We start from the raw sequence: 27473 nt of genomic DNA on the forward strand, positions 1-27473 counted from the left end.
TTTTCGCTGCAACTAACTAATTAGATTACTAATTAAAGGACTGAGTGGCTGAAGAGTCCTTACACCTGGGTTTGAACAGCTGACCTAAAGGTTTTCCGGAAAACCTGCATACACACCGGCCCTTTCACAGGATTTCCAACCCCTGTACAAAATCATACAAAATGAATACGGCGACATCTAGTGAGTAGAACGTGTAAACATATTAGCAGCCATTTTATTATTAGGTGTCTTACACTCTGCCTATATGGAATAGTACAGTTGTCGATTAACAGAAGTGGTATATTTTTTGACTAATTGTGAGAATCTTACTTTAATAATTAAAAAATATATCATTTATAGTAGGGGTCTCCAACTCCGGTCCTGGAGAGCCGGTCCAGTCGGTTTGACCTGGCTTCTGAAGAGCCACACCCGTTCTCAGGTAAATATCAGGGCAAGGTGTGGCTCATCAGAAGCCAAGTACTGTAGGATAGAAAACCTACTGCATAGTAGCTCTCCAGGACTGAAGTTGGAGACCCCTGATTTATAGTATTGATTTTATACAGGCCCTATAGCAGTCTATTCCGGCCACATTTGGGTCCTTCGTAACAAGAACGCTGTCAGGTTGTGAACATGCCGACTGTAAGCGTTAAAAGGGATCTTCTTTTTCGAGCCCTGGACAAGGAATACAGTAAGATTGTTTTGTTTTCGAAAGATAATTTAGTGGTGTTCATATTTATTTGACATGGAGTTATTTGACAGATATTGTCTTATGAATGGAAGCGGCTGGAAGGTTGGGTAGATCTCAAATGACCGCGGTCAGTTTTCTTAAAGTAACATCAACATAGTTTTTCCAGATGACAGGTCGTAGACAAGGTAGCAATTGTATTTACACTGACTATAGAAACAAGGAGTATCTGTTTCGAATAGCCAATGTTAATATTTTTCACGGAAGATTTGTAAAAACATCATGACCACTAGGTGGAGTAACGATGTGGTCTTTGCAACACGATTGCATCATTTCATCATTTAAATGTGGTACCATCCAAGATTCCTCATTGTTGCTTTACCTGTTATGTACTGGGGGAAGTGTTACCTTTTTTGTAAGTGTTACATTGACGTGTTTTATTTATCTACGTCTGTCTGTTGACTTACTTGATGCCAGACATACCGATCTGCATTATGCTTTTGTCCTGTGATTTTTTTATTTTTCTTTAATGGAAAATGTTTTATTCTGATGTTTGACATGTTCCTTAGGCTTATTATGTACTAGCCAAGTGATTTTTCTTAATTCCCCTACAGCTGATGAGGAGTTTGATGAGCTCTGCTTTGAGTTTGGCTTGGAGCTTGATGAGATCGTGAGTCATACATTCTGAGTCTGTCACTGAATTATTATTAGCACTGAAAATAACATATAACATACTTAACATATGAGGTAACCTAATAAATGTTACATTGATTTGAATGAGCAGAAATAGCATTGTGGTTGATGTAGAAACTGAGGTGTGTATGGCCTGTGTGCCTAGACGTCAGAGAAGGACATCATACTTCGAGAGCAGGGGGACGTGAAGGCAGAGGGGGCCTCTGATGTTGTCCTGTACAAGATCGATGTACCAGCCAACCGCTACGACTTGCTGTGCCTGGAGGGCCTGGTCAGGGGGCTGCAGGTCTTCAAGGAGAAGTAATGATCCCCTCCTCATGCTCTCTCCCACCTGCCTCTACACCATCACATTTGTTTAGCAGTAGGGAGAGCAGTCTGCCAGTCCCTGGAGCTGTATGGGGTAGTAGGCTCAAGGGTCCAATTATGAAATCACTCTGCTGACCACAGGATTCAAACCAGCAACATTCTGATGACAGACAGAGAATCTTAACTTGCAGAGCTACACACTGATCCACTACACATTTTGTGTGTCTGTGTGGCTTTTCACATATGCTTTGGCGTGTCTGCTTTGGCGTGTGCAGGATAGATGCCCCTCATTACAGGCGCGTGCCTGCATCCAGCGGGGAGCCACAGAGGCTGATCATCACCGAAGAGGTAGGTGACCTCCCAGGACATGCCTGACTCCATCTTAAGGGGCGTGGCGTCTGCCTGGGGCATGTGGATTCACAACCTGGACCCCCCCACCCCCCCCCCACACAGACGGTGGCTGTGCGCCCCCACGCAGTGGCTGCTGTACTTCGCAACATCACCTTCACCCCAGAACGCTATGAAAGCTTCATTGAGCTGCAGGAGAAACTGCACCAGAACGTATGCAGGTCAGTGTCATACACTTTCAAGGCCAGATGTGTTTACTCTCCACTTGATAATACACTTCTACATTTCATTTACTTGGCATATCCAAAGCAACATATCAGTGATGATCCGACAGTAGAGTCAGTCAGTCCCTGGAACAATTGGGGTTAAAGGCCTTGCTTGAAGGTCAGATTTGGGAAATCACTCCAACTGCGGGATTTGAACCTGTGACCTGATCACAGGCATAGAGCCACACACCACCTGACATGATACGATGACTGTCCCCTCGTGGTGTCACTTGGTAGACCCCACGGATGGGTTCTCTGGGTGAGCCATTGTAACCCTGGGCTCTCTCTGCAGGAAAAGGACTCTTGTGGCGATTGGGACGCATGACCTGGACACCCTGGTGGGGCCCTTCACTTACACAGCCAAGCCCCCAGGGGACATCCTGTTCAGGCCCCTAAACCAGAGCAGGGAGTTCACTGCCACTGAGCTCATGAGCCTCTACAAGGTAAGCCCCTCTGTGTAACCTGAGCCACTGTACCTCCTCTACACCTCTGTAGATCTCTTCAGGATGGGTGTATGGGAAGGAAGGAAAGAATGAAAGAAGCTTTATTGGTCCCAAAGGGGATTACAGGCATTACAGCTGTGAATAAACACGACTGGACCATAAAACATGCAATATACGGCACAGTTTAACCAAAAAATGTAATGTGCAAAAACAGTACGTGCAGAACTGTAGTGACAGACAGACTGTGTTCTGGTAAGTTAGGTCAGGAGAGCCACTAACTGCAGAGTCTGATAGCAGCTAGAAACGTCTCTGCGGTACTATCAAATCCACACGGACAATAATGCGTTGAGGGAAAATACACCTGCATGGGAGGGGTTTTATTCTGAGAATAAGATCAGAGCTTCTGTCATTTGTGACTTGTTATATAAATGACCAGTGAAAACTTCTAATGGGAAAGAGGAGTGTGGAAGACTGCAGGACCGGGATCACATGATGTGAAGGTTTACGCATTTTCCTAATGTTCCAGACGGACAGCCACCTGCGCCACTACCTGCACATCATCGAGGACGAGCCGGTGTTCCCCGTCATCTATGACAGCAACGGTGTCGTCCTCTCCATGCCTCCCATCATCAATGGTGCACCATGGGCGGGGGGCATTTTATCCCTTCATTATCTCAGTTGGATTTATTTGCGGCGTAGAATCATTTTGCAATGCAGGATTTATTTGTGTGCTTCTGTGCTGATGATGATCTGTTGATGTTCTGCTCTCGTAGGGGACCACTCGAAGATCTCCCTGAACACAAAGAATGTGTTCATTGAGTGCACAGCAACTGACCTCACAAAGGTAAACGCGTCATAACAGACATACAATACGTCGTTATATGCAGTGCAAAAGTTTTGAGCAGTCAAAGAAAATGTTTAAAGCTATGTATCTGTGTTGTAAGTATATTTGCTTAGGAAAAAAAATAACATTAGAATATATGCAAATTAGCAGTAACAAGAAAAACTAGAGCTGTAACAACTATGCGAATAAGGCGATAATAATCAGTAATTAAAATAGTTGACAATGAATTTTATTTGCGATTTGCGATTTGGTGCATAAATTGCGTGTAATTACATCACCTAGCAATGTTAATCTTTCACATGCTTAAAATGATGCAGAACCATTGTTCAATCTATGTCACGCCACAACCCTAGAGAACAAGCAATATATGGTGGAGATATTCAGTGGTACCTCAGTACTCAAACTCATTAGAACTCGAAATTCTTAAAGGTCGAACCAACCAGTTTGGAAAAAAAATGACCTAGAACTCAATCTGAATCTCAGAAGTCGAACCGTGACAATGATATCTAATAAAGTCGATTGTTCTGCACAAAATTAAAACGCTATTTCACTGTAGCATTTTGATTTTGCTGACGGATTCAAATATCCGTCAGAATGACCAAATATAAGCATTGTATGCTACTGCCATGCTTTCATTAGTAGTTTTAGACTTGTTCTTGCATATAGCCTTCTATTAATTGATGTACTGAAAGTATTAATGATCCCCAGTGCCCTGGCCAGTGTAACTGGTTAGAGGATGGATGGATGGATGGATCAGGCTCAGATGGCCCTTCACAGGCTTATAATGAATATGGCAGGTTGAAAGCAGTGTGAGCTGGAATGAAAACATTCTGGCTGGGGGTTTATTCAGGAATAGGGTTGAGAACCACAGCCCTACACTACCTGGGATGTGCCCCAGGCCCCCACCCAGCTGAAAGATGGAAGGATTGAACAGTCCTCCTCTGTTTTCAGAATCTGTATTCCTGTTGCAAATTCTTGTGATGTTGTACTTAATCTAGATTTTTCTCTTCTGCATGCTTACTTAGGCTAAAATAGTTCTGGACATGGTGGTGACGATGTTCAGTGAGTACTGCGAAGAGCCATTCACGTAAGTCTAGACTCGGCACATTGCAAATGCATAACATTACACGGCATTTATTTGCCAGCTGCTTTGTCCAAAGTGATGTACAAGTGAGGATCAGAAAGCTGGGTTAGTCAGTGCTCCAGGTGCAGCTGAGCTTAAGCGCGCGATAAAATTCGAACCTACAACCTTCCAGACACACGCGCAGATCCCTATCTCACGTAGCATACATTAGAAATGTATGTGTATACCCAGAAGGTCATTGGTTTGAATCCTGTTTTGGAAAAGTATTTGTTGTGCCCTTGAGCGTGACCGTTTAACCCCAACTGCTCCTGACGTGCTGGATGCAATCTGACCTCATGCTCTGATTTTGCTTACTTTGGGTGACACTTATAACCAAAGCATCTAATAAATCAATAAAGGTTCAGGCATTCTTTAGTTATGTCTAAAACCCTTCTGCGTTCCTCCCACAGCATAGAGGAGACCGAGGTGGTGTATCCAGATGGAAGGACAATCCTGTACCCGGTATGTCCTCTTGCCCTTCACCCTGCCGTGACACTGCTTCACCAGTGTACATTTACCTCCATGTTTATTATAACATCCTTAGGAGCTGGAGTACAGGACGGAAATCCTGTCCGGAGATCTCATCAACACGCGGGTGGGCATTAGGTGAGTGCGGCTTGGCGTGACAGCAACGGGGAAGCGAACATGCTGAGCTCAGCGTGCTGGACTCGGGTTTTTACCGGGGACAGGGCTCATCTTGCAGCCGGCATGTCCTCCTGGTCGTCTGTATACATTTCCGGCGCTCGTCTTCCATCGAGTATCGAGTAACGTCGCTGTTGCTTGGTTACGCATGGGTGGTCAGGGTTGCATTCAGTCTGTGTGGATGTGTGTGTGTGAAAAGAGAGCTGCGTATATGAATCGTGTTTACGCTATGCTGCATGTGCTGTGAATGAGGCGAATATGATCAAAAATGCGTAAACATTCTGTATACAAGGGGTGGTTTGTGGTTGTGAGATCAATCTGTGCCTGTTAGTGGAATGCTTTGGGTTCAAATCTCACCACTAGAAAGAAATAACATCACTATTAGGTCCCTGAGCTATAGGCACTCAAAAACTACTCTAGGGAGGCCAGATAAATGGCTGACCCTGTGCTCTGACCCCAGACTTTGTTCTCACCTGTACATTGTGCCGTGGGAAAATACTCGCCTCTGTTTTTCTTAATCATAACATGTAATTATTTCTGATCTCCAATCACAATATAAAGGACAAGCTGAGTACACACAACATAGTTTTTAAGTGACCCTTTTATTTATTGAATAAAAAATTCACCAGCACCCATATCACCCATGTGACATAGTAAATGCCTGCTTAGTCACTCAATGAACCGATGAACTAAATCTAAATTATGGTGGGTTAAATTAGGCACACCCAAGCTTGATTGCTGCCAGCCCCGTTGAGTCTACTCATCACTTAATTAAATAGAATCATTCCAGCAATGTGGAGTGGGACACCCTGCCTCGATCAGAAGAACACTTCTAAAGTTAGTTATTAAAATATATCAGTTGAGAAAAGCCTTGGACTCCGTGAACCACTCTAAGAGCCATCATCTCCACATGGACACGATTTAGAACAGTGGCAGATCTGCCCAGTAGTGGCCGGCCTAGCCGAATTAGTTCAAGAAGGCATGGAGAACTCATCAGGAACGTCACAGCAGACCCCAGACAATCATCTAAGGAAGCACAGGCCTTTCACAGGACAGTTAATGTCTGCGTTCATGGCTCCACCATTAGAAAGAAACTGGGCAAAAACAGTGTCCAGGGGAGAGATGCACAGTGAAGCCCCTGTTTAACGAGAACAAGAACATGAAAGCACCTTGATTTACCCCCAACACTTTCGGGAGAATGTGCTGTGGACTGATGAGTCAAAAGTGGAACTTTTTGGAAGCCAAGGGTCCTGCTACATTTGGCATAGAGACGGTGGAGGTAGTGCGATGGTGAGGGATGCTTTGCTGCTTCAGGCCCTGGTCGACCTGCCATAACTGAGGGACACATGAATTCAGCCATCTACCAGAAAGTGCTGAAGGAGACTATCTGGTAATCAGTCTGTGATGTGAGGGTCAAGCACAACTGGGTCATGCAGCAGTACAACGATCCACAGCACAGGAGCAAGTCCACAAATCAAACTTAAGGTTTTGGAGTGGCCAAGTCAACATCCTGATTCGAACCCCGCTGAGATGTTGTGCAAGGATCTTAAATGAGCTGTTATAGTCGAAAACTCTCCAGTGTGGCTGAATTGAAACTATTCTGTGAAAAAGAGGGCAAAAATTCCCCCACAGCAATGCTGAAAGCATTGGAATTCAGTTGTTGCTGCTAATGGTGGAACAACCAAATATTAAGTTGAGGGGGTATTTACTTTGCCACATGGGTGATGGGGGGGGGGGGGTTGGTGAATTTTTCCTTCAGTAAATCAAGTGAAACATTTAAAAAACTGTTGTTTACTGAGGTCGTTTTTGGTATTATCTTAACTTTGGAGATCAGACACGATTAAGTGTTGGATAAGCAAAAATGGAGAGAATGAGGGTCGAGGGCTTTATCAAGAAACTGTATATGTTTCTCAAAGGATAGCAAGAAGAGAGATGCTTAGGCTAAAGACTGTATCTATACTCATCGTGCAAACGTAAAATATATTATTTCTAGTCCACCTGGTTGTGAATGCTTACCCATAAGTCCTCTGGCCCGTGGAGCTGTATTACTGCGTGATAGATGGACAGATCGATAGATGGATGCTTTGTCATTGTAAGTACAATGCGATTTAGTTTGGAACACGCCAGCAGATGCACAGTACATTTACAATTACATAGATTCTGAGGCATAAATAGAATGGGGGAGTATGTACAGTCACTATATATGTACAAGATTATATATATATATATATATATATATATATATATATATATATATAAAAACACAATAAGGATGTCAGCTAGCGTGTCTAAGGCCACGCCCCATCTGTCTCCGCAGCGAGGATGCAGAGAGCATTGCCCGCTTGCTGACACGCATGTGCCTGCGCTCCGAGGTGCAAGGGGACCGCATTCACGTGGAGATCCCACCAACACGCTCCGACATCATTCACGCCTGCGACATTGTGGAGGACGCCGCCATCGCCTACGGCTTCAACAACATCGTCCGCACTACACCGCGCACCTATACCATCGGCAATCAGGTGCGGCTCACCTCAGAACCGGCCAACCTGGGTGAAGCTGCAGGACTGCTTGGGGACGAACCCCCGTGACAGAGCAGGAGGCCTGCATTCATCACATGTGCCATGTATTAGGGGCTAAATTAGTGCCAGATGTTAGGGAAGCCTGATAGAGTGAAAAGTCGACGCATCTTCATCCACCTTCCATGAAGTGCTTTAGTACAGGGTGACGGTGAACCTCCACCTTTCTGAGGCAGCTGAAGGTAGCAGGCAGAGCGATACCATGGATGGATGGTTTGTTGGGTCTGTCTGTCTGACTGACTCTGTCTGACTGACTGACCGCTTGATCGAGACATGAGGAAATCATGCAAACTCCCAACACACAGAGCCAGCGTGCTTCGACCTCCCCGCCTTGACGGTTTGAGGCTTACAGGAGTCCCTGCTGCACTTCCCTGTCGCTTGGTGTAACCCTCTCTGTCTCTGTCACAATCTGCTTCCCTGTTTCAGCTTCCCATGAACAAACTGACAGAACTTCTGAGGATGGACCTGGCTGCAGCTGGATTCACCGAGGCCCTGACTTTTGCCCTGGTAATCCACACCTGGCCAAACACAAAAGCACACCAAACACTACATGGGGACAAACACCGAAGCAGGTCCCTCTGGCCCTCGTCTGCCCGGCTGCCCCTATATGTGCCTGTTTTCAGTTTTAATTCCTCGGTGTCTTCCCGCAGTGCTCCCAGGAGGACATTGCTGATAAACTGGGCCACAACATCGCTGAAATGAAAGCAGTGCACATCGCCAACCCAAAAACGGCCGAGTTCCAGGTGGGCTGCCGTCCTTTCTCTCTGTCTGTCGGTCCTTGCACTGAATTTACCTGCTTTCCATTATGATTTTTTTTTTTTTTCCTCGTGATGACTCTGAAAATGTAGTATGTCCCAGAAAATACTGGGTGTCACCTGCCTTATGCCCAAGATAGAATTATTTATTTGTTTTCCCAAATGTACTATTGATTCTATGTAATGGTTGTTTTTTTTTTTTCCTCCTCCTGCTAGAGGGTAACAATCTTCTCCCAAACAGAAGTAACTGGGGAGCGTTTATTTTTATGAAGTGCAGTAACATGTGTTTTCCACTAGGTGGCACGGACCACACTTCTGCCTGGCTTGCTGAAGACTGTGGCGGCTAACAGGAAGATGCCATTACCTCTGAAGCTGTTTGAGATCTCTGACGTAGTGCTGAAGGATGAAACAAAAGGTGCGTGTGTCTGTGTGCGTATGTGTGTGTGTGCATGCATGCTTGCCTGTGCGTATATTTGCACACCCATCCATTTGCTTGAAGGCTTTTAGTGCAGTTTCATTAATATATTGATTTCGCCGAGATTCAGCTTGTACCTCTCTAGATGATACAGTCTTATAACAAGGAAATTTCCTGCTGAGTATGATGGGTAAACAAGTGTATTATCTCCCTTACCTTTCAGATGTGGGTGCCAGGAACAATCGTCGTCTGTGTGCTGTCTACTACAACAAAAGCCCAGGGTTCGAGGTCATTCACGGCCTTCTGGACAGAGTCATGCAGCTGCTGGATGTCAAACCCGGAAAGCGAGAGGGTTACCACATACAGGCAGCTGACGGTGAGGCGGAACAGTAGCCACCACTGCCAGACTGCAGAATTTCATTTTTTTTTAAACAGTCCAGTAGGCATTCATCTGTGTAAATACTTCTGAAAGATCAGTTTTTGTCAAGAGAAATGAATTATGCACACGCTATCGATTGCCTGTCATTATGGCGGGAGTTAAAAATAGATTCTGGAACGCTGACAGGACAGGAAGCTCCTTTTGTCCTTCAGAGTGCTGGCAAAAGATGGCCATCCCTCATTTATTTGTCTTAGGGAATTAGAATCAGGTAGGAATTTGTTTTTGTTTGTTTAGGACAGCCCCTTTGTTTAGCAGAGGGGCTTCATATGATTTTGCGGAGTATCTTGATTGGGTGACTGACAAGTTACCTCCAAAAAGAAAGAAAGAGAAACCTCGTTTGCCACATGCACTCGTACACGTGTATAGGAAGCCTTTGGATTTTGCTTTTCACGAGAGACACAGACGTATGTATAAACTGGTGAGAGCAAGGTTTTTTTGGTGCCAGAGTGTAGGGTCAGCCAGCATCCAATACCCCGAAAGCTGTGGGGATTAAGGGCCCAACAGTAGCCGCAGGATTCAAACTCAGACATGGCTTCCGGACATGGACCCAGAATCCTCACCCCCCCCGAACCACACGCTGCACCCTCACGAGCTCGGCTGGCTGAATGGTGAAACCACTCCGTTTTGGGTCCAGTGATGGTTTTGGTCGGCCCAAGTGATCTCAGATGACGGCTGTGTACATGTTGTGGTGCTTCTGTGGGACAGAGGCTGCTGGCTTGTCCTGTTTCTTCACTCTGCATTTTTGGGATTTCGCTCCCTCACCACCCCTTCCTCTCCCCTTCAGATGCCACGTACTTCCCCGGCCGCTGTGCTGAAATCTTTGCCCATGGGATGAGCATTGGACACCTGGGGGTCCTTCATCCAGACATCATCAGCCGCTTCGAGCTCACCATGCCCTGCTCTGCCCTGGACGTCGATATTGAGCCCTTCCTGTGAGAGGGTTCCTTGTCCACCTAAGCAATTCTGGCTCCCCCACACCCCACCCCGGCCCCCTCTGCTGCTTATGGGTATAATGCAGCCCCCTCTCCATAATCCCAGCCAGTCATGTTCAGTTTCCCAGCTGACCCCAGAGCTACTCCTCATCCTACGGTGCTCGGTGATGGCCCCAAGCAAAGCTACCCCCCACCCCCGAATATTTTTCTATCATCAACAAAATCAAAACCATTTCCTACTTAAATTGGTGCAAGTCATGCTAGGGAGGTTTGTCATCTGCACCTCCCCCCATCTTTCTCACTTCCACCACCCACACTTGTCTGTTGCAAGCTTGTTAATATCTCTTTGGTAACCAGAGCAGAGCTTGTAGGGGAGGGTCGTGTTGCCTGTTCCTGAATGTGCCATGTGCGCTCTGTCTCCCCCTAGTGGTCACCCAGGGCCTGTGTCACCTCCAGGCTTCTCTTTTAGCCACATGACCCTGATCAATGGCAAACCTCTTGTTGATTATTGTCCTTTGCTAACATGTAGGCCTCAGCTTCTGCAATTGGTTCTTTCGGGAGTGCATGCCGCTCAGCCCTGCACACCCCATTGTGTGACTCGCGTACCCTGTAATGGGATCCTAGTAGAATCACTTGGGCTGGCGGCAGCGCAGTACATATTTATAAACACCATGACATATCCTTTTACTGTCACTTTGTCTGCACCTTACATTAAATCAATAAGAGAAATAAAAGCCTTGAATAAATCCCTGTTGCATTTGTTGTTCTCTGTCACCCTGGGTGTGTTTGGTGAGAGCTGAACACATCCGGATAACAGATCGTAGAAGAGACGTGTTGTACGTGAGCTGGACCCAGTGCAGGCTGCGGATAGCATACTGTTGGGGGGGGGGGGGGGGGGGCTAGGTGCTGTTTTGGGTGCAGTCTGAGTCAGACAGTGTATTGTTGGATAGTGACCCCCCTGAAGCAAACTGGAATGCCATAGTACTGCCCCTGAGCAGGAAACCTCCCCAGCAAGTCATAAGCTAAACCAGATAAAAACTAGTCATTGGTCTGTCCTGCCCTGAAACATAGATGTCATGCCATGCTAGGCCACAGTGCCCCTTTTCAATATCTCTAGTGCATCAGTGAGGCTGGTCCACATCCAGAAAATGTAGAGAATTCAGATTTCAGATGGATGCCCAGAGAATTGTGCAGGCTTAGTATAATAGTGTTTTTCTGTTCATGCCGTAGCTTGTAAACACTGATGTGACCAGGTAAACAAGTGCAGGTATAGCATTACTATGTAATTCAATACAAACAGGCAGTATGTCTGTGCAGGGAAATCTCAGCGGTGTTCAGGAGCCTTCATGCTGCTCTGCACTGCCTTCCTCTCCCTATTCCAGCTTGCGGGACTGGGAAGCATGGCCATCAGTCACTGGAATTAATGTCTTTCAGCAACAGATGGCAGATTCTAAATTTTACTTTTAAAATGACGTAATAATTTGATACCCCCCCCCCCCCCCCCACCACACACACACACACACACACACACACACACACACAGCTTTCCCTGGCAGCAGTTGGCAGTGCAGTGTGGAGCCATCTTAGTGCTATAGGGCTGTTTGTGTATTTATGAGTAAAGGCTCTTCGTAGAAATGTGTACACCAGCCCGAACTTAGTGACCGTCTGCCGTAACTCTCTTGTACGGATTGTAGCAGCAGAATCAGGAGGGTCTCTAATGCTGTCTGCTGAGGATGTCAGCTCTGGGTAGTTACAGCTTCTTACATCACCTGCTGGGGTCCATGCTGATCTGGCCCTCTCTCCACCTCACCTCTTGTCTGAGCTTCCTGGGTAGTCACGGCGACGGGGCCCCTATTTTAAGACCTGAGGTTATATTTAATTAATGCCTGCTGCAGAGAGATGCCATACTGAATTGCTCTCCCTTGGCATTAGTTTGAAGGGCACTCTTACCTCTGGGCGGAGTTAATGCCTTATCGACCTACCTGCGTGGCATTGGCTGTCTAGTCCTGAGTTGTGGGAGGAGATAAGCAGGGCCATTCATGCCCTGGGGGGTGCTGCTGGCATGCTACCAATGCTGTAACCCACAGATCCATGCTCGTTTATGTTAGTATGAAATGGCTTAGTCCCAACGCAGCAACTGAACAGATCTGTGCTTGGTTATAATAGTCTTCTACATCTTAATCCCAACATGGTAACTGAACTCATCTGTGCTCGCCTATGCTGGCCTGCTACAGCTTAATCCTAGTGCAGCAATCAATCAGATCTGTGCTTGACTTGCTAACCTGTTACATCTTAATCCCAATGCGGTAACTGAACAGATCTCTGCTCGGCTTGCTAACCTGTTACATCTTAATCCCTATGCGGTGACTGAACAGATCAGTGCTTGGTGATGCTAGCCTGCTACATCTTAATCCCAATGCAGCAGCCATTCAGGTCTGTGCTTGGCTTTCTAATCTGTTACATCTTAATCCCAATTTGGTAACTGAACAGATCCATGCTTGGCTATGATAGCCTGCTACAGTTTAATCCCAATGCAGCAACCAATCAGATCTGTGCTCGGCTATACTAGCCTGGTACAGCATTATCAAAATGTCGTAATTGAACAGATCCGTGCTCAACTAAGTTAGCCTGCTACAGCTTAATCCCAATTTGGTAATTGAACAGATCCATGCTTGGCTTTGCTAGCCTGCTACAGTTTTATCCTAATGCAGTAACCAAACAGATCTGTGCTCAGCTATGCTAGCCTGATACGTCTTAATCCTAATGCTGTAATTGAACAAACCTGTGCTAGGGTATGCATCTTAATACCATGCTGGCAGCAGCATTACCAGCTGGCTCTGGTTTTTTTTTTTCTTTCAAATTTCCGTTGTTTCTCAGTCTACCACAATTTAAAGGGATAGACCAACATTTATGTTACCGTCTATTTTCTCAAAGCACTAAGCGTACAAACACTTAAAACCTGCTTATCTTTAGAGCTAAACCACTGTTGATGCTCTTGGCATTTGGGTCCAAATGTAGTTCATGCCGTATTTCTTGTGGCTTGTTCCATCATCGTCTTTGTTTCTGACATCAATCTTGCTAGCTAGCTGTTTCCTTACATAGTAATGATAGACTGCGAGAACCAAAACATCCACAAGTACAATTTAGAGGGTTTTATCTACCGTCTGTTACATGGAACAAGGGCTGGAACACATTTTCTTTCTGTATGTCAGCACTGAGCTAGAGGGGAGGAGTCGACGTCTGGGAGTGAGGTTCGACCTGGACAACATATATATTGAAATATCGGAAAGAGGGTGAGACACGCAGCCGGATGCAGACTGCAAGTGTGCAGTTAGTGGTGATGTCTGCTGAATACTGTGGAGCCTGAAGCCCATGTACGAGCAGCCAGATGAAGATTCTTTTTAATTGGGGGAAAAAAACACAAAAGCTGCAGTGATGAAACAATCTTCTATATATCCTCATCAGTGATGAGCAACATGATCTCACCCTGGCAACTGACAAGAAGGCATCAGGTAAGCCGCTCGGATGTAAAAAGGAGAGAGTGTCACATCTGATCCCTTGGTATTATAGATGTTATACCAGAAAATACGTCATTTTCAGATTTTTTATACGTTATAATCTCTTCATAATACAACAGAAATTCCTGTTGAATATGAAAGTTATCACCATAAAAATTAAGTTGTTGTATTCAGTCTGAACTTGGTTTAAACATGTTGTAAATACGTCTGCTACTGGTAACCGTACTGCCTTTAAGACAGTAGGCACTTTGTCGGTCATGCTTGCACGTCTTGGATTTCAGCACCCCTGCGGTGGGACAGCGCCCTTCCGGGGTAGACAGGGTCGGCGCAGCGCAGACGTGGGAGGCGAAACGATCCATCTGGATCACAGAGCTTGTCAAAATCCAGACTGCACCTTATTGATAGGGTGGCCCTATTAAAGTGGTAGCTATCAGAAAAATCACTATGGTTTCAAGACGATTTGATTTTCAAAAAAGCTTGAAATATTATATTTTACAGCATTAGATATATACTTTGTAGCTACAGTTGTTACAGGTTAATATCTCGCATGTATGCATAATGCTGTAAATACTACTATATAGTCTCTATGAACGTAGTTGTTTTTATGTTTTAACAGAAATAAAATCAAGAATCCCGACCAAATGGAGCACATGTAGCTTGGAAAAAGAAGCTGCTCGATAACCCATTAAATAAAGTACCGGTAGTGATGGGGATTTTTTTCTACATGAATGTCTAAGTACAACCCGCTTCTTCAGTTGATGAGTTCATACATCGATTAACGTAGCCTATTTAATTTGTTTCATTAGCATTTTATTTGCCGTATAATTAAAATAACACCTTATAAAAATGAAATGTGAATTATAAGATCTTACTAGATTCGTCGTAAGACCCGACATATAAAATAAACAGCGCGGATAAAAGTCCCCATTAGGGTCAATAAACTTTTAATAACAAAGGTTAATATGTTAATATACAGATACGTTTTAGTATTAGTTGGTGAATTTTCAATGCATTTTAAGCTTATTGTGTTTTTGACCCTGGTTTCTTAATTTAGGTTATATGTATTCTCTTTACCCGTTATTAGTTTTTTTTTCTTTCTTTTTTTTCTTTAGCTTCAGGTGAAGTTTGTGCGAAGCTAAAACAAGCTTTGATGAAGATATCGGACCGGACTAAAGCTGCCCGTCTCCTCCTTACTCATCCAACCGTAGGCGGATTAGGGAAGCGAGGAAAAAAAACGGCATTGAAATAACCCTCATTACATCACCAAGTTTCCATCCCAAAGGGGTGCAGTTTTAACATCCAGCACCAGATGACAAGCACCAAAGAAGGGGGGAAGAAACCGGGCGTTTTGGGGGCATATTAAACCGCGATCGGCGATGAACCGAAACAAGGAGTTTCTAAACGCAATCTTAGAGAAGTGTAATGTAAGACTGTACGTTTCGAAGGAGCGTGTGAGCGCCGGAAAATGAAATGGCAGGGGCGAGCGGGGCCGCTGGCGGACAAGAGCAGCGGGATGCAGCGGCTTCGCCTTATGAGGACTACGAGTGCAAGATCTGCTACAACTATTTCGACCTGGATCGCCGCAAGCCCAAGATCTTGGAGTGTTTGCACACGTTTTGCGAGGAGTGCTTGAACACGCTGCACCTCCGGGAGGACCGGCCATGGCGCATCGGATGCCCGCTGTGTCGCCACAGGACTCCCATCCCAGAATACCGTATACAGAACCTCCCCAACAACACAAAAGTGACAGAGGCTTTCCCCCTCTATATCGAGTCGGATCCCCTGCCCCAGGACAGCTTGCCCCCGCACCCACCGCCTCTTCATCCAGCTCTTGCAGCCCTGCGCGGCGAGGAACCCGCAGGAGCGGCTGCAGGAGCCCCTGACACCCAGGCTGGCGCATCTGCCACCGGCGTGTTACCCGATGTGACCGCGACATACGGATCCGGCCGCCACGATAGCTGCCAGAACTGCAAACGGGCGGCGCTGACCACTGGTTGCGTTTGCGCCATCTTCGCATTCCTCTCCATGCTTGTGCTCCTCTTCATGGGCCTGATATTTGTGCATAACTATAACAGCCCTCCCTCCCCGGCTGGGCCCATCTGTCTCTCGGTCGCCAGCATCTTGGCCATGTTTTCGGTCGTTGTCACATGGCTAATCTGTTGGTTAAAATACCGGCCTGAACCCGAGACATCGCGCACTTCTGCGCCTAACGCGAACCGGAGAAGTGCGTAAAAATGGTTTTGCGCAATTTCCATATTTCATAATTTTAGACCCGACCTAATTTCTATTCGCCATAAGGGTAGGCTATAAAAATAGCTATTAATTAACAAAAATACAATGTGTGCGCCCACCCCCATTTTTTAAAATTACAATTGTAATTCTTATAGTTTTACACGTTTTCCCGATAGGTTTTATGTTTTTGGTTTGTCGCTGCGTGTATTCAGTATAACCCTATTCTGTGGAGTTTAAACTACTGTGGGACGCGAGTTCGATAAAAATGGATTCATCGCTTCATGTAGTTATGGTTGTATGTTAAATGAACATATACATATTAAAGGAAACCATTTTCAGTGTTCATCATACAGAGATCCTGCTGAAAATATGACGTGTGAAAAAGGTGCTGCTGAAAACTACAGGTAGAGTGCTGTTTACATTGAGATGTGATTGAAAATTAAGCTACATTTATTTCAAAAAGCTTAAACTTGTGGACGTTTGTACGTGAAGGTGTTTCGGTTTCGTAGGTATATGTCGAGATTATGATACAGTAGGTTTAGTTTTTTGTTTTTGGGGATTGAGTGGGTGGGTGCCGGGTTTCATACGTGGGACCAAAGAGGATTCTCACAAAAAAATGACAAATGTCGTTGTTAAAGCTTTTAAAGCTCACATATGTCCAAGAAACAATACAGTGACGCACTTATTCAAATAAATTATGAATGTGAATTGTTTCTATGACAAATAAAAAGAAAACGCAATTTCCAGAGTCTTCAGTGTCGATAACTAACAGCAGTACTACTACTGCTAGGCCTATTATTATTATTATATAATTGTTATTATAACTTGTTGTTGCTGCCGCTGCTGTTGTTATAACGACTATACTTTAAGCAAATGCATCAGTTGAAATTCTGTCCCGTATTTCCAGAGGGTCCGTGGATTCCAACACCAGCATAAAAATGTACAAGTGAGTAGTCCTGCTTACATCAAACCCCGCTGCTCACAGCTTCACGTTGCCTGGCGTCAGGGGCGGATTAACGCACAGGCTAGATATGGCTTAAGCCTAGGGGCCCCACGTGTGCCAGCCTGCAAGGGGGCCCCCATTGGCGCGGAGCGGGGCTGGGTTGGGGGGCCCACAGACTACTGTAGCCTAGGGGCCTCCGTGCACCTTAATCCGCCCCTGCCTGGCGTTTCTTTGTTATGCACTTCAGCCCTCTAAAGGCTACACATGGTATGAAATGTCCAAACCAAATGGTAGATAACGTCAAAACATTAGGTTTGTTTTCTTTATATAAATAAAACCTGGGGTGCCACTAAAGATTTTGGGCCCCATGAAAGCATATCATATTGGGCCCCCAGGCCAGACCAATCCAGTTATGTTCCAAATTTTTACGGCTTCTGTCACTCAGTGTTTCTTGCTAGAGATGAATCGAGTGCTATCCCACAGACCTAACCCGACTCCTTAGTTCGGGAGGTTGCTATGCAGTGTATGCTCTGTGCACATTCTGGTGCTGACGACTAACACATATATTGGTGATTTAATCAAAAAACATTAATAAATAAGTTCTGATTTTTATAGAATACATAGTGGGTCAGTTTGGTGCAATAGTCTGGAAATACCAAATATTTCCATAGTTTCTTTCCTTTTTCCATACATATCCAGACTTGGAAAATACCAAAGTCAAATTCTGTACTTTTCCACATGGCATATAATCCTGAGTATGGGATCATGGGGGACCTGGAGCTATAGTTTCTGGCAGCATATAGGCCACAAAGCTGGGGAACTGCCTGGGTGGGATGCCAGTTCATTGTAGGGCAGACACACTATAGGCAATTTACAACCACAAATTTACCTGCATGTTGAAATCAGTATCCAGAGGAAAATTTGACAACATACAAAGAACATACATGGGCATAGATATGAACTCCCTATAAACTCTATAGAGATCTGAGGTAGGAATGGGATCCACGGAACCAGCAGTCCACTACTTAAACGTATATGCAGTTATGTTAGGTTTGATACTGAAGTTAGGAAACTTAGAAAAAATGAACCACACTTCACAAATCACGGTTCCAAGCGCGGTTCGTTCTTGACATCAACACGTGATTAATGACGTCCGGAGCTACGTTCGGACCACAACCATGTGACTGCTTTGATTTCGGAGTCATAAGGAAGCATGAATTCCGGCCCGGCTGTTGTCGTATCGGTCGAGCGTCTGCTTTGCAAATCGATAATGAAAAGAAAGTAGTGATGGAATAAAACAGGGACGTCTCTAGGTACTGGAAAATTCAGGGGCTAAGTCAAGTTTACTTGGGGCTTGACTTTTAATTTTTTTAAGGAAGATTGAAATCGCGGCTAAAACACTCGGGACTAATTATGGCTAATATCAACATTCACAATGTCCTTTATTCATAAGACAGCAAGTAATTTCACAAGACACAAGTCGATTGATACGATGACGTCAAATTCAGCGCCTGCCAAGTTAACAGTTGCTTCACTTTGACCACCAGATGACGCTATTGTGCACCATATAACCACGCTTCGAGTAATGATCCCTTTTCGGACACTGGTAAAGGAAGCTTCATTGCTTCAGTGATTGTGTCGACATCACTACCGTATAATATTATTTACAATAATAATTTCTCACTCATGGAGTAGCAATATCTTATTTTGCAGATCTTGGTTTCCTGAATCCAGAGCAGTTTTCTGGTTTTTCTTCAGTAGAATGTATTCCTTCCTTTGAGATAAGGTTAAGCTTAGTGTACACTAAAGAATCCTTCATGTAGTACTTCGAAAGTTAACCATTATAATTTATGAAGAAGGAGTGACATTGGTTAGCACTATTGCCGAACGTCTCTGGTACTGGGGTTCAAGTCTCTGCCATGGCCATGTGAGTGTGGGTTTGCATGTTCTCTCCATGTCATCTTGGGGTTTACTTAGGGTACTCTGGTTTCCCCCCCACATTCCAAAAACATGCTGCCTGGGAGAGGGGAATGTTAGCAATTTCTGTTCTGCAGGTTTCATCATGCTGTGGGCTTGTTCCACCTCTGTGTCTCCCTGCAGCTATGAATGGGGAAAGACTTCAACCTGTTTGGTAGAATTCCTGTCCTCTGGTCCTTTCTTCCACAGGTAGCTAAAGCAGTAATACAGGAAATTAAACCTCACTTTAAAACAAACCTGTAAAACAAAACTATTATGCCTGTGGGGAGGCCCTTTTCCAAAGTTTACTAAGTATGGTGCCTCACCTGTTTTTTTTTTTTATATATTAGAAAAATAGCTATGAAAAATACAAGACTTGAAACAAGTCTCTGTTCTGACAGACCCTAACCTAAACCTTTAACTAGGATGACCAGATAATCCATGTCAGGGAGGACCTTTTGAGCTACATAGGTCAGGATTTGTAAACTACCATTTCAATAAAAAGGACCTGGACCTGACTTAAGCACTGAGATCTTGCTGCCGGCAGGTTGGTCAGTCTCATGTAATCATGCATGTGCCACTAATGTTACTATGAAACAGCTGGATAAGTCTTTCAATCAAGGAAACAAACCAATCAAAGCACAAGAAGAACTGAACTATAGCCAAGCACAGGAGCCATTCAGTTTTAAAATAGTTTGTAAAACTTGAAGAAGTTCTAAGTGTCCTCCCTGACATGGATTATGTGGTCATCCTACCTAAACTAACCTTACAATTACATTTGGATTAAGTGAAAGGTTTTGTGGTATAATGCCATTATATTTACATGGTTTGGAAAAGAATGTTCTGAAATTGCTTAATTTTTCCTCCTGTTTTTCAATATTGACCACTATTTAACAGTCACTTTTATTGAAACCAAGGTTAAATCACTTCAAACCAAGGTCCAACCATGTTAGATAAATTCATGTGAAATAAACACATAGTTCGTAATGTTTTCCCAATCATGTGATGTAAATACACCATCTGATTGGTTCCTCCAGCAGAGCTGTGACTCATTGGATTCTGTTGAAGATGGGGACTCCAGTTTGCCGCTTGGATTGGAGTTGCACTTCAGTTGCACACACACTGACTTGAGACTCGTCCTCTAAAGACTTGAGACTTGACTTGGACTCAAGACATGGGACTCTTGAACAATACTGAGGAACTACATTACATGTAAGTAAACTGGAAGACATATTTTGCTTGGCAGCCTTTATGACACATCATGCAATATTATTATTTGTACATTATTTTGATTGGGAAATGATTTAAATGGATATTAAGTTTTTCTATTTTTATAATATTAACCATTTTCAAACATTTTGTTTTCCTTAAATATTTACTAAATTCTAGCATGCTGAATGTAAAAAGAACAGCTTCTTACTCCCTGGAGTAACAGTGCTTGAGGATAACCTGTTCAAAGTGATCATATACCAAGCAACTAATCAGTGCTGATACTGTATGCTAATAGACAAAGCAGTACATGCTTTGGATTGTTTAGACATAGCAATGCAGTGTTCTATGCAGACTGGATGTCATGCAGCAGGTGATGGAACGCTGAGTACATCCACGAGAGACTTGCACTTGTGACATTGGATCGTAGGGTGTTGAATCAAATCGTGTTGAATTGCACCACATCATAATAGGGGTGAACCAGCGCACAAGTATAAATGCTTGCAGCAGCGTTGGCCACTTGCATAGGTTATGGCGTAAGTTCTGCATAGGCTCAACACAGAAGTACAAATCAGTGTCAGCAGCATATTTTCATCAGTTTACTGTTTGCTGAGAGTTGACTGTGATGTTTCATTTAATTTCGTAATTTTATTATTTAATTATTTGTGTAAACTTTGATCATCGTTTGATCTTAGCATGCTATACATTTGGAAAGCTCCATGTCTAAGCTACAACACATGAACATTTCAGCTCTCTAGGTATGTTTTTTTCAGAGCCAAAAACCAAGTTGAAGCTAGTTTCATATAATAAAAGTTATATGTTATATAAATGTTATATAATAAACTTTTTAATGGTATATCAGTTCAGTGTTATCAAATAAAATTTTGGAGTTAAGGAATTAGCAGTTATCGAAGCTAACTTATCAGTTAGCTGTGCCTGACACTGCTTATAACCCTGAGACAAGTTGTTCTGCATCAGACTGGTGCTGAGGTTTCTCCAGCTCTGAATGCAGTACTCTGCATCTTCAGCAGCAGACAGACATCTCCAGGCAGCCAGGGTTTCGTCTATGCTCTTGTGGTTATATACGTTAACAGCCTCTGTATACGCAGACGTCTCCAGGCAGCCAGGGTTTCGTCTATGCGTTTGTGGTTATATACGTTAACCGCCGCTGTATACGCAGACGTCTCCAGGCAGCCAGGGTTTTGTCTATGTGTTTGTGGTTATATACATTAACAGCCTCTGTATGTTCTTGCAGGTCTGTGATATTGTCATATTTACTGCTTCTTTGAAAATGCCCCACTGCATGTTTCCAAAGCAGTCTCACTACACTGGAGTAGCCTCCTGTGGTCAAACTCTGACTTCCCTAAGGAAGGAAGTTATTTATGTTTGTGTAGGCTCAGTTAATGTGTTATTGTCCCTTGTTGCAAAATTCACATTCTGATAGAACTTCGGTGTTACAGACTTAAGACAAACCTAATTGAAATCTCTTGCAGCAATACAGGATGCATCAGGGTGTGCAGTTTGGTGCCTCCTTCACATTGACAACCAATAACAATCATGGTCCTTCGATAAATATGAGGGTCTGCATTTCATAGTAATGAACTCTACACATGGTTAACAGAGTTTCAAAACCACCTCAGGATCTTGGTGCCTTGGGATATATCGACGAAAACAGCCAGTCCGCCTCCCCAGAGCTACTCTGTCCGTTCTGTGGAGTGTCAACTCATTCAGCTGAGCTGCGCTATCCGCTGACTTGCAAAACAGTTGGAATTGCCAGTTTGGTGGCATTAGTTGGGATTAGTGGTTAGCCTAGCTTGCAGTCTTCTGCTTTTGTCTCGCTTCTGTGACCTATCATGTCACTTCTTCATCATCAGTGTAGCTTTCACCGAGGCCATAGTCTCTTTTGAGTGTAGCAGCTCGCTAAGTTGACTTAGCTCCCACAGCCAGTGATTCTCATAAAGATGAACCTTTGACTCAGGGAATGACTTTCTGGCCTCACTGGAGCTCTGCTTTGGCCTCATGTAGCTTTGAAAACTCACATCAAAGAGCTGAAAGTCAAACGTCTTTCATACTGTAGCTGGCAGGCTCTAATTTTCACTCAACCTAATATGACTCACCTTTCTGGCTGCCTTTGTAATTGTCATTTTGTTACTTCAAGGTGCTTTTACATGTCACATTTCCATTATTTGCTCCAACCCCACATGCATGTGTGCGAGGAAATAGGATATTTTATGTCTATGTGTTTGCCTGAGACAGGACAGAGAGCACTTAAGCATTTAACCTTAACTGCACCTCCTGTCACACTTTGGCCCAGAGAGTCTCTCTCCAAGCTTGACAGGGTTCATGACCCTTGCAAGAGCACTTTTGGCAAGTTGACCCCTGTACCTTGTGCTTTTTAAAGAATTTGTCCTACTCAGCTGCACCTGAATGTGTAGCTCACTGAAACAAACCCAAATTTGGTGCCAGTTTAGTGACAATAACAATTCATCTACAGCACTGTGCATGTCCCCACTGCATTGTGGGAAAGTTGTCATGGGTGAACCGTCACTGTGACACACTGTCTGGCTGGCTACAAATTCCTTATTTTCTGTGTATGATCTTTGTGTTTGTTGTGTGTTTCTCTGTTGAAAGAAGGACTCAAACTTCCAATGTTTGGAATTTAATTTAGGAGACGTTCGGTGCGGCTGCCCAGAAATGAATAAATAAAAAATCAATAGCATTAAAAAAAAAAACAATACAGACGCTCCTCTAATTATGAATGAGTTCGTAACTTGAAATGTTTGTAAGTCATTATTCAACATCATTTTAATAGTATACACAGGTACAAAGAACTAGGATACTGGGAGTACGCACACTATGCTGCTGTGTAGCGGGAGTAGCGGCCAGAAATCGTACTAGGCGGAATTGACATGCAGAAAAAAAATTGATGTTGCGGACAGGAAACGGGAGCCCAAGGAACACAGTTTGGACTTGCAGTCCTCTTTGTTCGTATGTCTGAAAGTTCGTAACTTGAAAGTTCGTAAGTAGAGGAGCGTCTATACAGTAAAACCTTGGATTGCATGTAACTTGGTCTGCGAGTGTTTTGCAAGACGAGCAAAAATTAAAAATAAATTTTGACTTGATAAACGAGCGAGGTCTTGCAATACGAGTATTACGTATGCGCTTTGTCTGCCTAGCGTCACATAATCACAACTGAGCCAATGGTTCTTCTCCCTCTCTCGTGCTGCAGGATTGTGGGTAATCGTTTCCCATGCTTGGTCTCAGTCGGCGTGCCACACTCGTATAGTCAAAATTTAGTAGAAAAGCGCCACCCAAATAAGGCCGTAGCAGTGCAAGCGATGAATATATTTAACAGCAATGCAATGTCACATTTCCACGAAATCAAAAAGGAGGCAAAAGCAGCTGTCACTGGATAGGTTCTTTGGTACAGTCGTACAAAAAGAAAATGATTCCAGTGAGCCAACAGATAGCAGTGATTCCATTAATTATAGTGAAAGTCGTCCTACAAAATAACCCTCCTCTTCTCCTCTCTCATCTCCCTCACACCATCCATGATTCTTTTCAAAGGTAAAGTGCAGGTTAATTTGTTTTATGTATTTTTACTTTATATTTTGTATTAAAAAATTTTATATGAACATTTTTGGGTGGTGGAACGAATCATCTGAGTTTCCATTATTTCTTATGGGAAAATTTGCTTTGATATACAAGTGCTTTGGATTACATGCACGTTTCCGGAACGAATTATGCTCGCAAACCAAGGTACCACTGTAGCTAAAAATAATAGCTCTGTAGGTTATTCTTTTCCATGCACACAGGTCTTTCATTCCATTTACAAATTAAGAAAACATGCTATTGGAACTACATATACTCCCCAAACAGTTCCATCACCCCTCCCTCAATCTAATCTCTGTTTCTCCCACATCCCCCAACCTCTACAATTTCTAGAATTTCTGGATGGAGCAACTGGAAATGTGAAAGTCAAAATGTGTTTTTACCCGAATGTTGAGAGTCCTACTCGTGACACATGACTCTGAAATGACATCTATTCACTTATATGCCAATCTTTCCCCAAGGACTAGGTGGTTAATTGTATTTCTTTGCGTACATGTAACTGCACTATGCAAAATTAGCATTGTTCTGCATGCTGAAAATAGATTTTTTGTTTTAGCTGATAAAATAAAGCACGCATCTCAGTTCATACTGGGTGAGTAATGACGGTGAAAGCTGCACTTCTTTAAAGTGACAGTACAGGCAAGTGAAACACTTCAGTGTGAAAAATCCCCCAGTGTGAAAGGACACATTTTTAACTTTAAACAAAACGTTCCTCTGCCCGAATCAGGATTTGGTGCAGTTAAAAATAATCATAAATCAGCCTGGTTACATTGTGATAGTAGTCTCTGTAATTTGCATAGAGCAAATTGCACCCCTATCCTGTGAAAGTGAGCATGTTAGTTCCAGGAATTTAATCTTAACTATGCACCCCCCACCCCCCTATCAAGGCATTGGAGAGTCACGGCAGGGTATTTGGCAGCTCTCCTTTTGCTCCCTCATTCCACCACCATGAATCACACGCTGCTCCTCACTCTCATCACTGAGTGTAAGAAGCTCCTTCAAGAGGAGATGGGGTCCCATGTCACCGAGGCTCCTGTCAACGTCACCTCTGTCCCTGAGGCTAAGGTTAGCACCAAGCCTTACGACAATGCCTACTTCTACATCCTCTTTGTCATGTTGTTCTACTCCTTTCTGGCTCTCACCCTCTTCCGGAGTTTTGCGGGTCACGACAAGGACAAAAAAGATCCAAACGAGGAGTTCGGTGATGCCAGCGCGTGGGCTGGGAAATACAACCAGAACTCCTTGGTGGAGAAGCTTGACTTTGAAGACGAGAGCACACCCTAAACACCTTATCATTCAGACATTAGTCAAATCTGAAGACCGTCAGGATCGCAGGACCTTTTGGAAATTCCCTCAGCTTTTTTTCCACACGTGTATGACATGTTATTTTGTGGAACTCAGAAGCAGGAAAAAAAGCATTCAGTGAAACCCAGGGGATTGAGCTGGTTGACAGAACCACCTAACTGACAGAAATTCTGCTAATTGACAGAAATCTTTCCAGGAAATACTTGTGAAGGCCTAAAGAGTATATTTGAAACTTTTGTGTGCTTTTATTGCATGATTACTATTCAAAATTATTGGTGTGAATATACTATATAACAGTAAACAATGTATTTTCCCTAGACTTGGCAAGCAGTCATGTTTGGATTTGATGTGTTTATCTACTAAAGTCTGGCTCTTTGTCCTTCAATAATTCTATAGATGCAAGTTATAGGAAGAAAAATGCATTACATATTTTTATAACAAGGCTTGTATTTATACACTCATCTTTCAGCTTGTTTTAAAATATAATTTTATAGCATACGTGTATTTGTTTTTGCGGCACATTACATTTTGTGTACTATACATAAAAATTGAAGTAGTGATACTCAATATATTTCTCATTTTTAAAATCCTTGGCAGATGTTGTATTTTGGTTCATAAAATTCTATTCCAAATGAAACAGTATTCAGGTATGTGTGCCTGAGTATGTGAATCTGTAAAAGTTATTTACAGATATACAATCAGAAAGGGTTAAACAATTAGTTGTCACTAGGGCTGTACCCTCAAGGATCTGCTAGTTGTACCCTAGCTGTAGGGAAATGTACCTTTTAAGGTACAGAAATGGACTCACGGCACTTTTGTACCATTGAGGACACATTAATTCTGTTTGTACCTTGGGGACTGTACCTTTTTTTCAGACAATGTAGATGAGGCCATATATTTTGTATCATTTAGCTAATTGTAGGAATCTAATTAAGATGGATGTATATATGTGTGTATGCATGTCTGCATGTATTGATCAAGCATGGTGAACTTCTGTGGTAGGAACTGGGAACGTTTCATTATTCTCTCCTAGGAGGCGACCATGAATCGAATGGCTCTGTTGAATTTTTTTGACTTGCACCTCGACCAAAATCATGGAAGTCGACCATTCCTGCTAAAACTTGTGTGCGTCGAAACTCGGAACAGAACAAAGCATTACAGGCGAAAGCTGCGTTCCTGTGTTCAGTGTGACTATTTTGTGCTTTATCTACGGTACATTTAGTGATACGGTAATCATGGCCCCTAAGAAAGTGAGCAGTGATGGCAGCAAACCAAAGAGGAAAGTAGTGAGAGTAACTTGTGTCTGCTCTCGCTTTGGGGTATTGGGTTGTCATTTATTTCATGTTTATCGCTTTTGTATGTGTGCTTTTCACGTGTTAGATTTATATTGATTGTTAATGTTTTTATCATTAGTTAGGTAGTTTAATCATTTGGGGGTTTGGAAGGGATTAAATTCATTTACATTATTTCTTAAGGGGAAATTTGACTTTGACCTCATCCAAATCACAGCTCGACCAGCCTTCTGTAACTTCTGGAATTAAGTTCATGTTCCAAGGTACCACTGTACAGTAACGTAGTATTATGCTACATTTATTTATTACTGTATTTCCACATTTCTACATTCATTTATTTCTGCATTTCTGTCTCTGTATGTTAATAAGGTGGGCGGTCCCAAAAGCATGATTGGTTAAAAGTCGAGGCATTTCTATTTGAGTCGCAAGGAAGCTCGAAATACAGTAATAAATAAATGTAGAAATGTGGAAATACATAAATAAATAAATGACGAAATGTGGAAATTCATAAATATTTAAATACGTTAATAAACAAATATAGGAATCCATTTAGCAGTTTTCATGGCCAAACTGTATTTATGTATTTATTTATTTCAGTATTTACTTATTTATTCACACATTTACTTATTTATAATTATGTCATGTCTAGTCCTCCATATTTCCCCGCTTTCAAAGAAAAAGAAGGATAGTGTTCGATCAGGATCAATGTGAATATGCCGATAAAAGTGAACAAAGGTGCCAGGTCGTAGATGAAGAAAAAATAACGAGTTGCTAATTGAAAAGTACAAAGGAACAATTACTATTACACATCGTGACACTTAAATACTATTTCTGTTGCTTTTGTGACACTCGCGTCTGTAGCTGTTTTTCGATCCCTGCTTCTATTTACCCTTTTCTCCCAGAAGATGGCAGTAGCTACCTACCTACCCACCTACCTAGTTCATCTAACCCAAAATCATA

At 43.3% G+C, this 27473-nt stretch overlaps 2 protein-coding genes across 3 annotated transcripts; both read left to right on the plus strand.

Moving 5' to 3' along the window:
- Window positions 1-429: 429 nt before the first annotated feature.
- Window positions 430-11192, plus strand: farsb (phenylalanyl-tRNA synthetase subunit beta). Its single transcript, XM_023818808.2, has 17 exons — window positions 430-667; window positions 1279-1334; window positions 1503-1657; window positions 1939-2011; window positions 2117-2232; window positions 2570-2720; window positions 3247-3355; window positions 3494-3564; window positions 4590-4651; window positions 5098-5149; window positions 5232-5293; window positions 7647-7848; window positions 8332-8412; window positions 8556-8648; window positions 8958-9075; window positions 9299-9451; window positions 10299-11192. Exons 1-17 carry the CDS (start codon window positions 610-612, stop codon window positions 10448-10450), a joined length of 1764 nt encoding a protein of 587 aa, XP_023674576.2. The 5' UTR covers window positions 430-609; the 3' UTR covers window positions 10451-11192.
- A 2178-nt stretch (window positions 11193-13370) lies between these two features.
- LOC111847536 (RING finger protein 228-like) lies at window positions 13371-16940 on the plus strand. 2 transcript variants are annotated; one of them, XM_023818796.2, is made up of 3 exons: window positions 13371-13958; window positions 14246-14387; window positions 15077-16940. In XM_023818796.2, exon 3 carries the CDS (start codon window positions 15435-15437, stop codon window positions 16194-16196), a length of 762 nt encoding a protein of 253 aa, XP_023674564.1. In that variant the 5' UTR covers window positions 13371-13958; window positions 14246-14387; window positions 15077-15434; the 3' UTR covers window positions 16197-16940. The 2 variants fall into 2 exon arrangements, with proteins under 2 accessions (XP_023674564.1, XP_023674563.1); XM_023818795.2 differs by lacking the exon at window positions 14246-14387.
- The last annotated feature ends 10533 nt before the right edge of the window (window positions 16941-27473 follow it).

Source organism: Paramormyrops kingsleyae, chromosome 21 (assembly GCF_048594095.1).
Source record: "Paramormyrops kingsleyae isolate MSU_618 chromosome 21, PKINGS_0.4, whole genome shotgun sequence".
In the NCBI taxonomy this organism is placed as follows: Eukaryota; Metazoa; Chordata; class Actinopteri; order Osteoglossiformes; family Mormyridae; genus Paramormyrops; species Paramormyrops kingsleyae.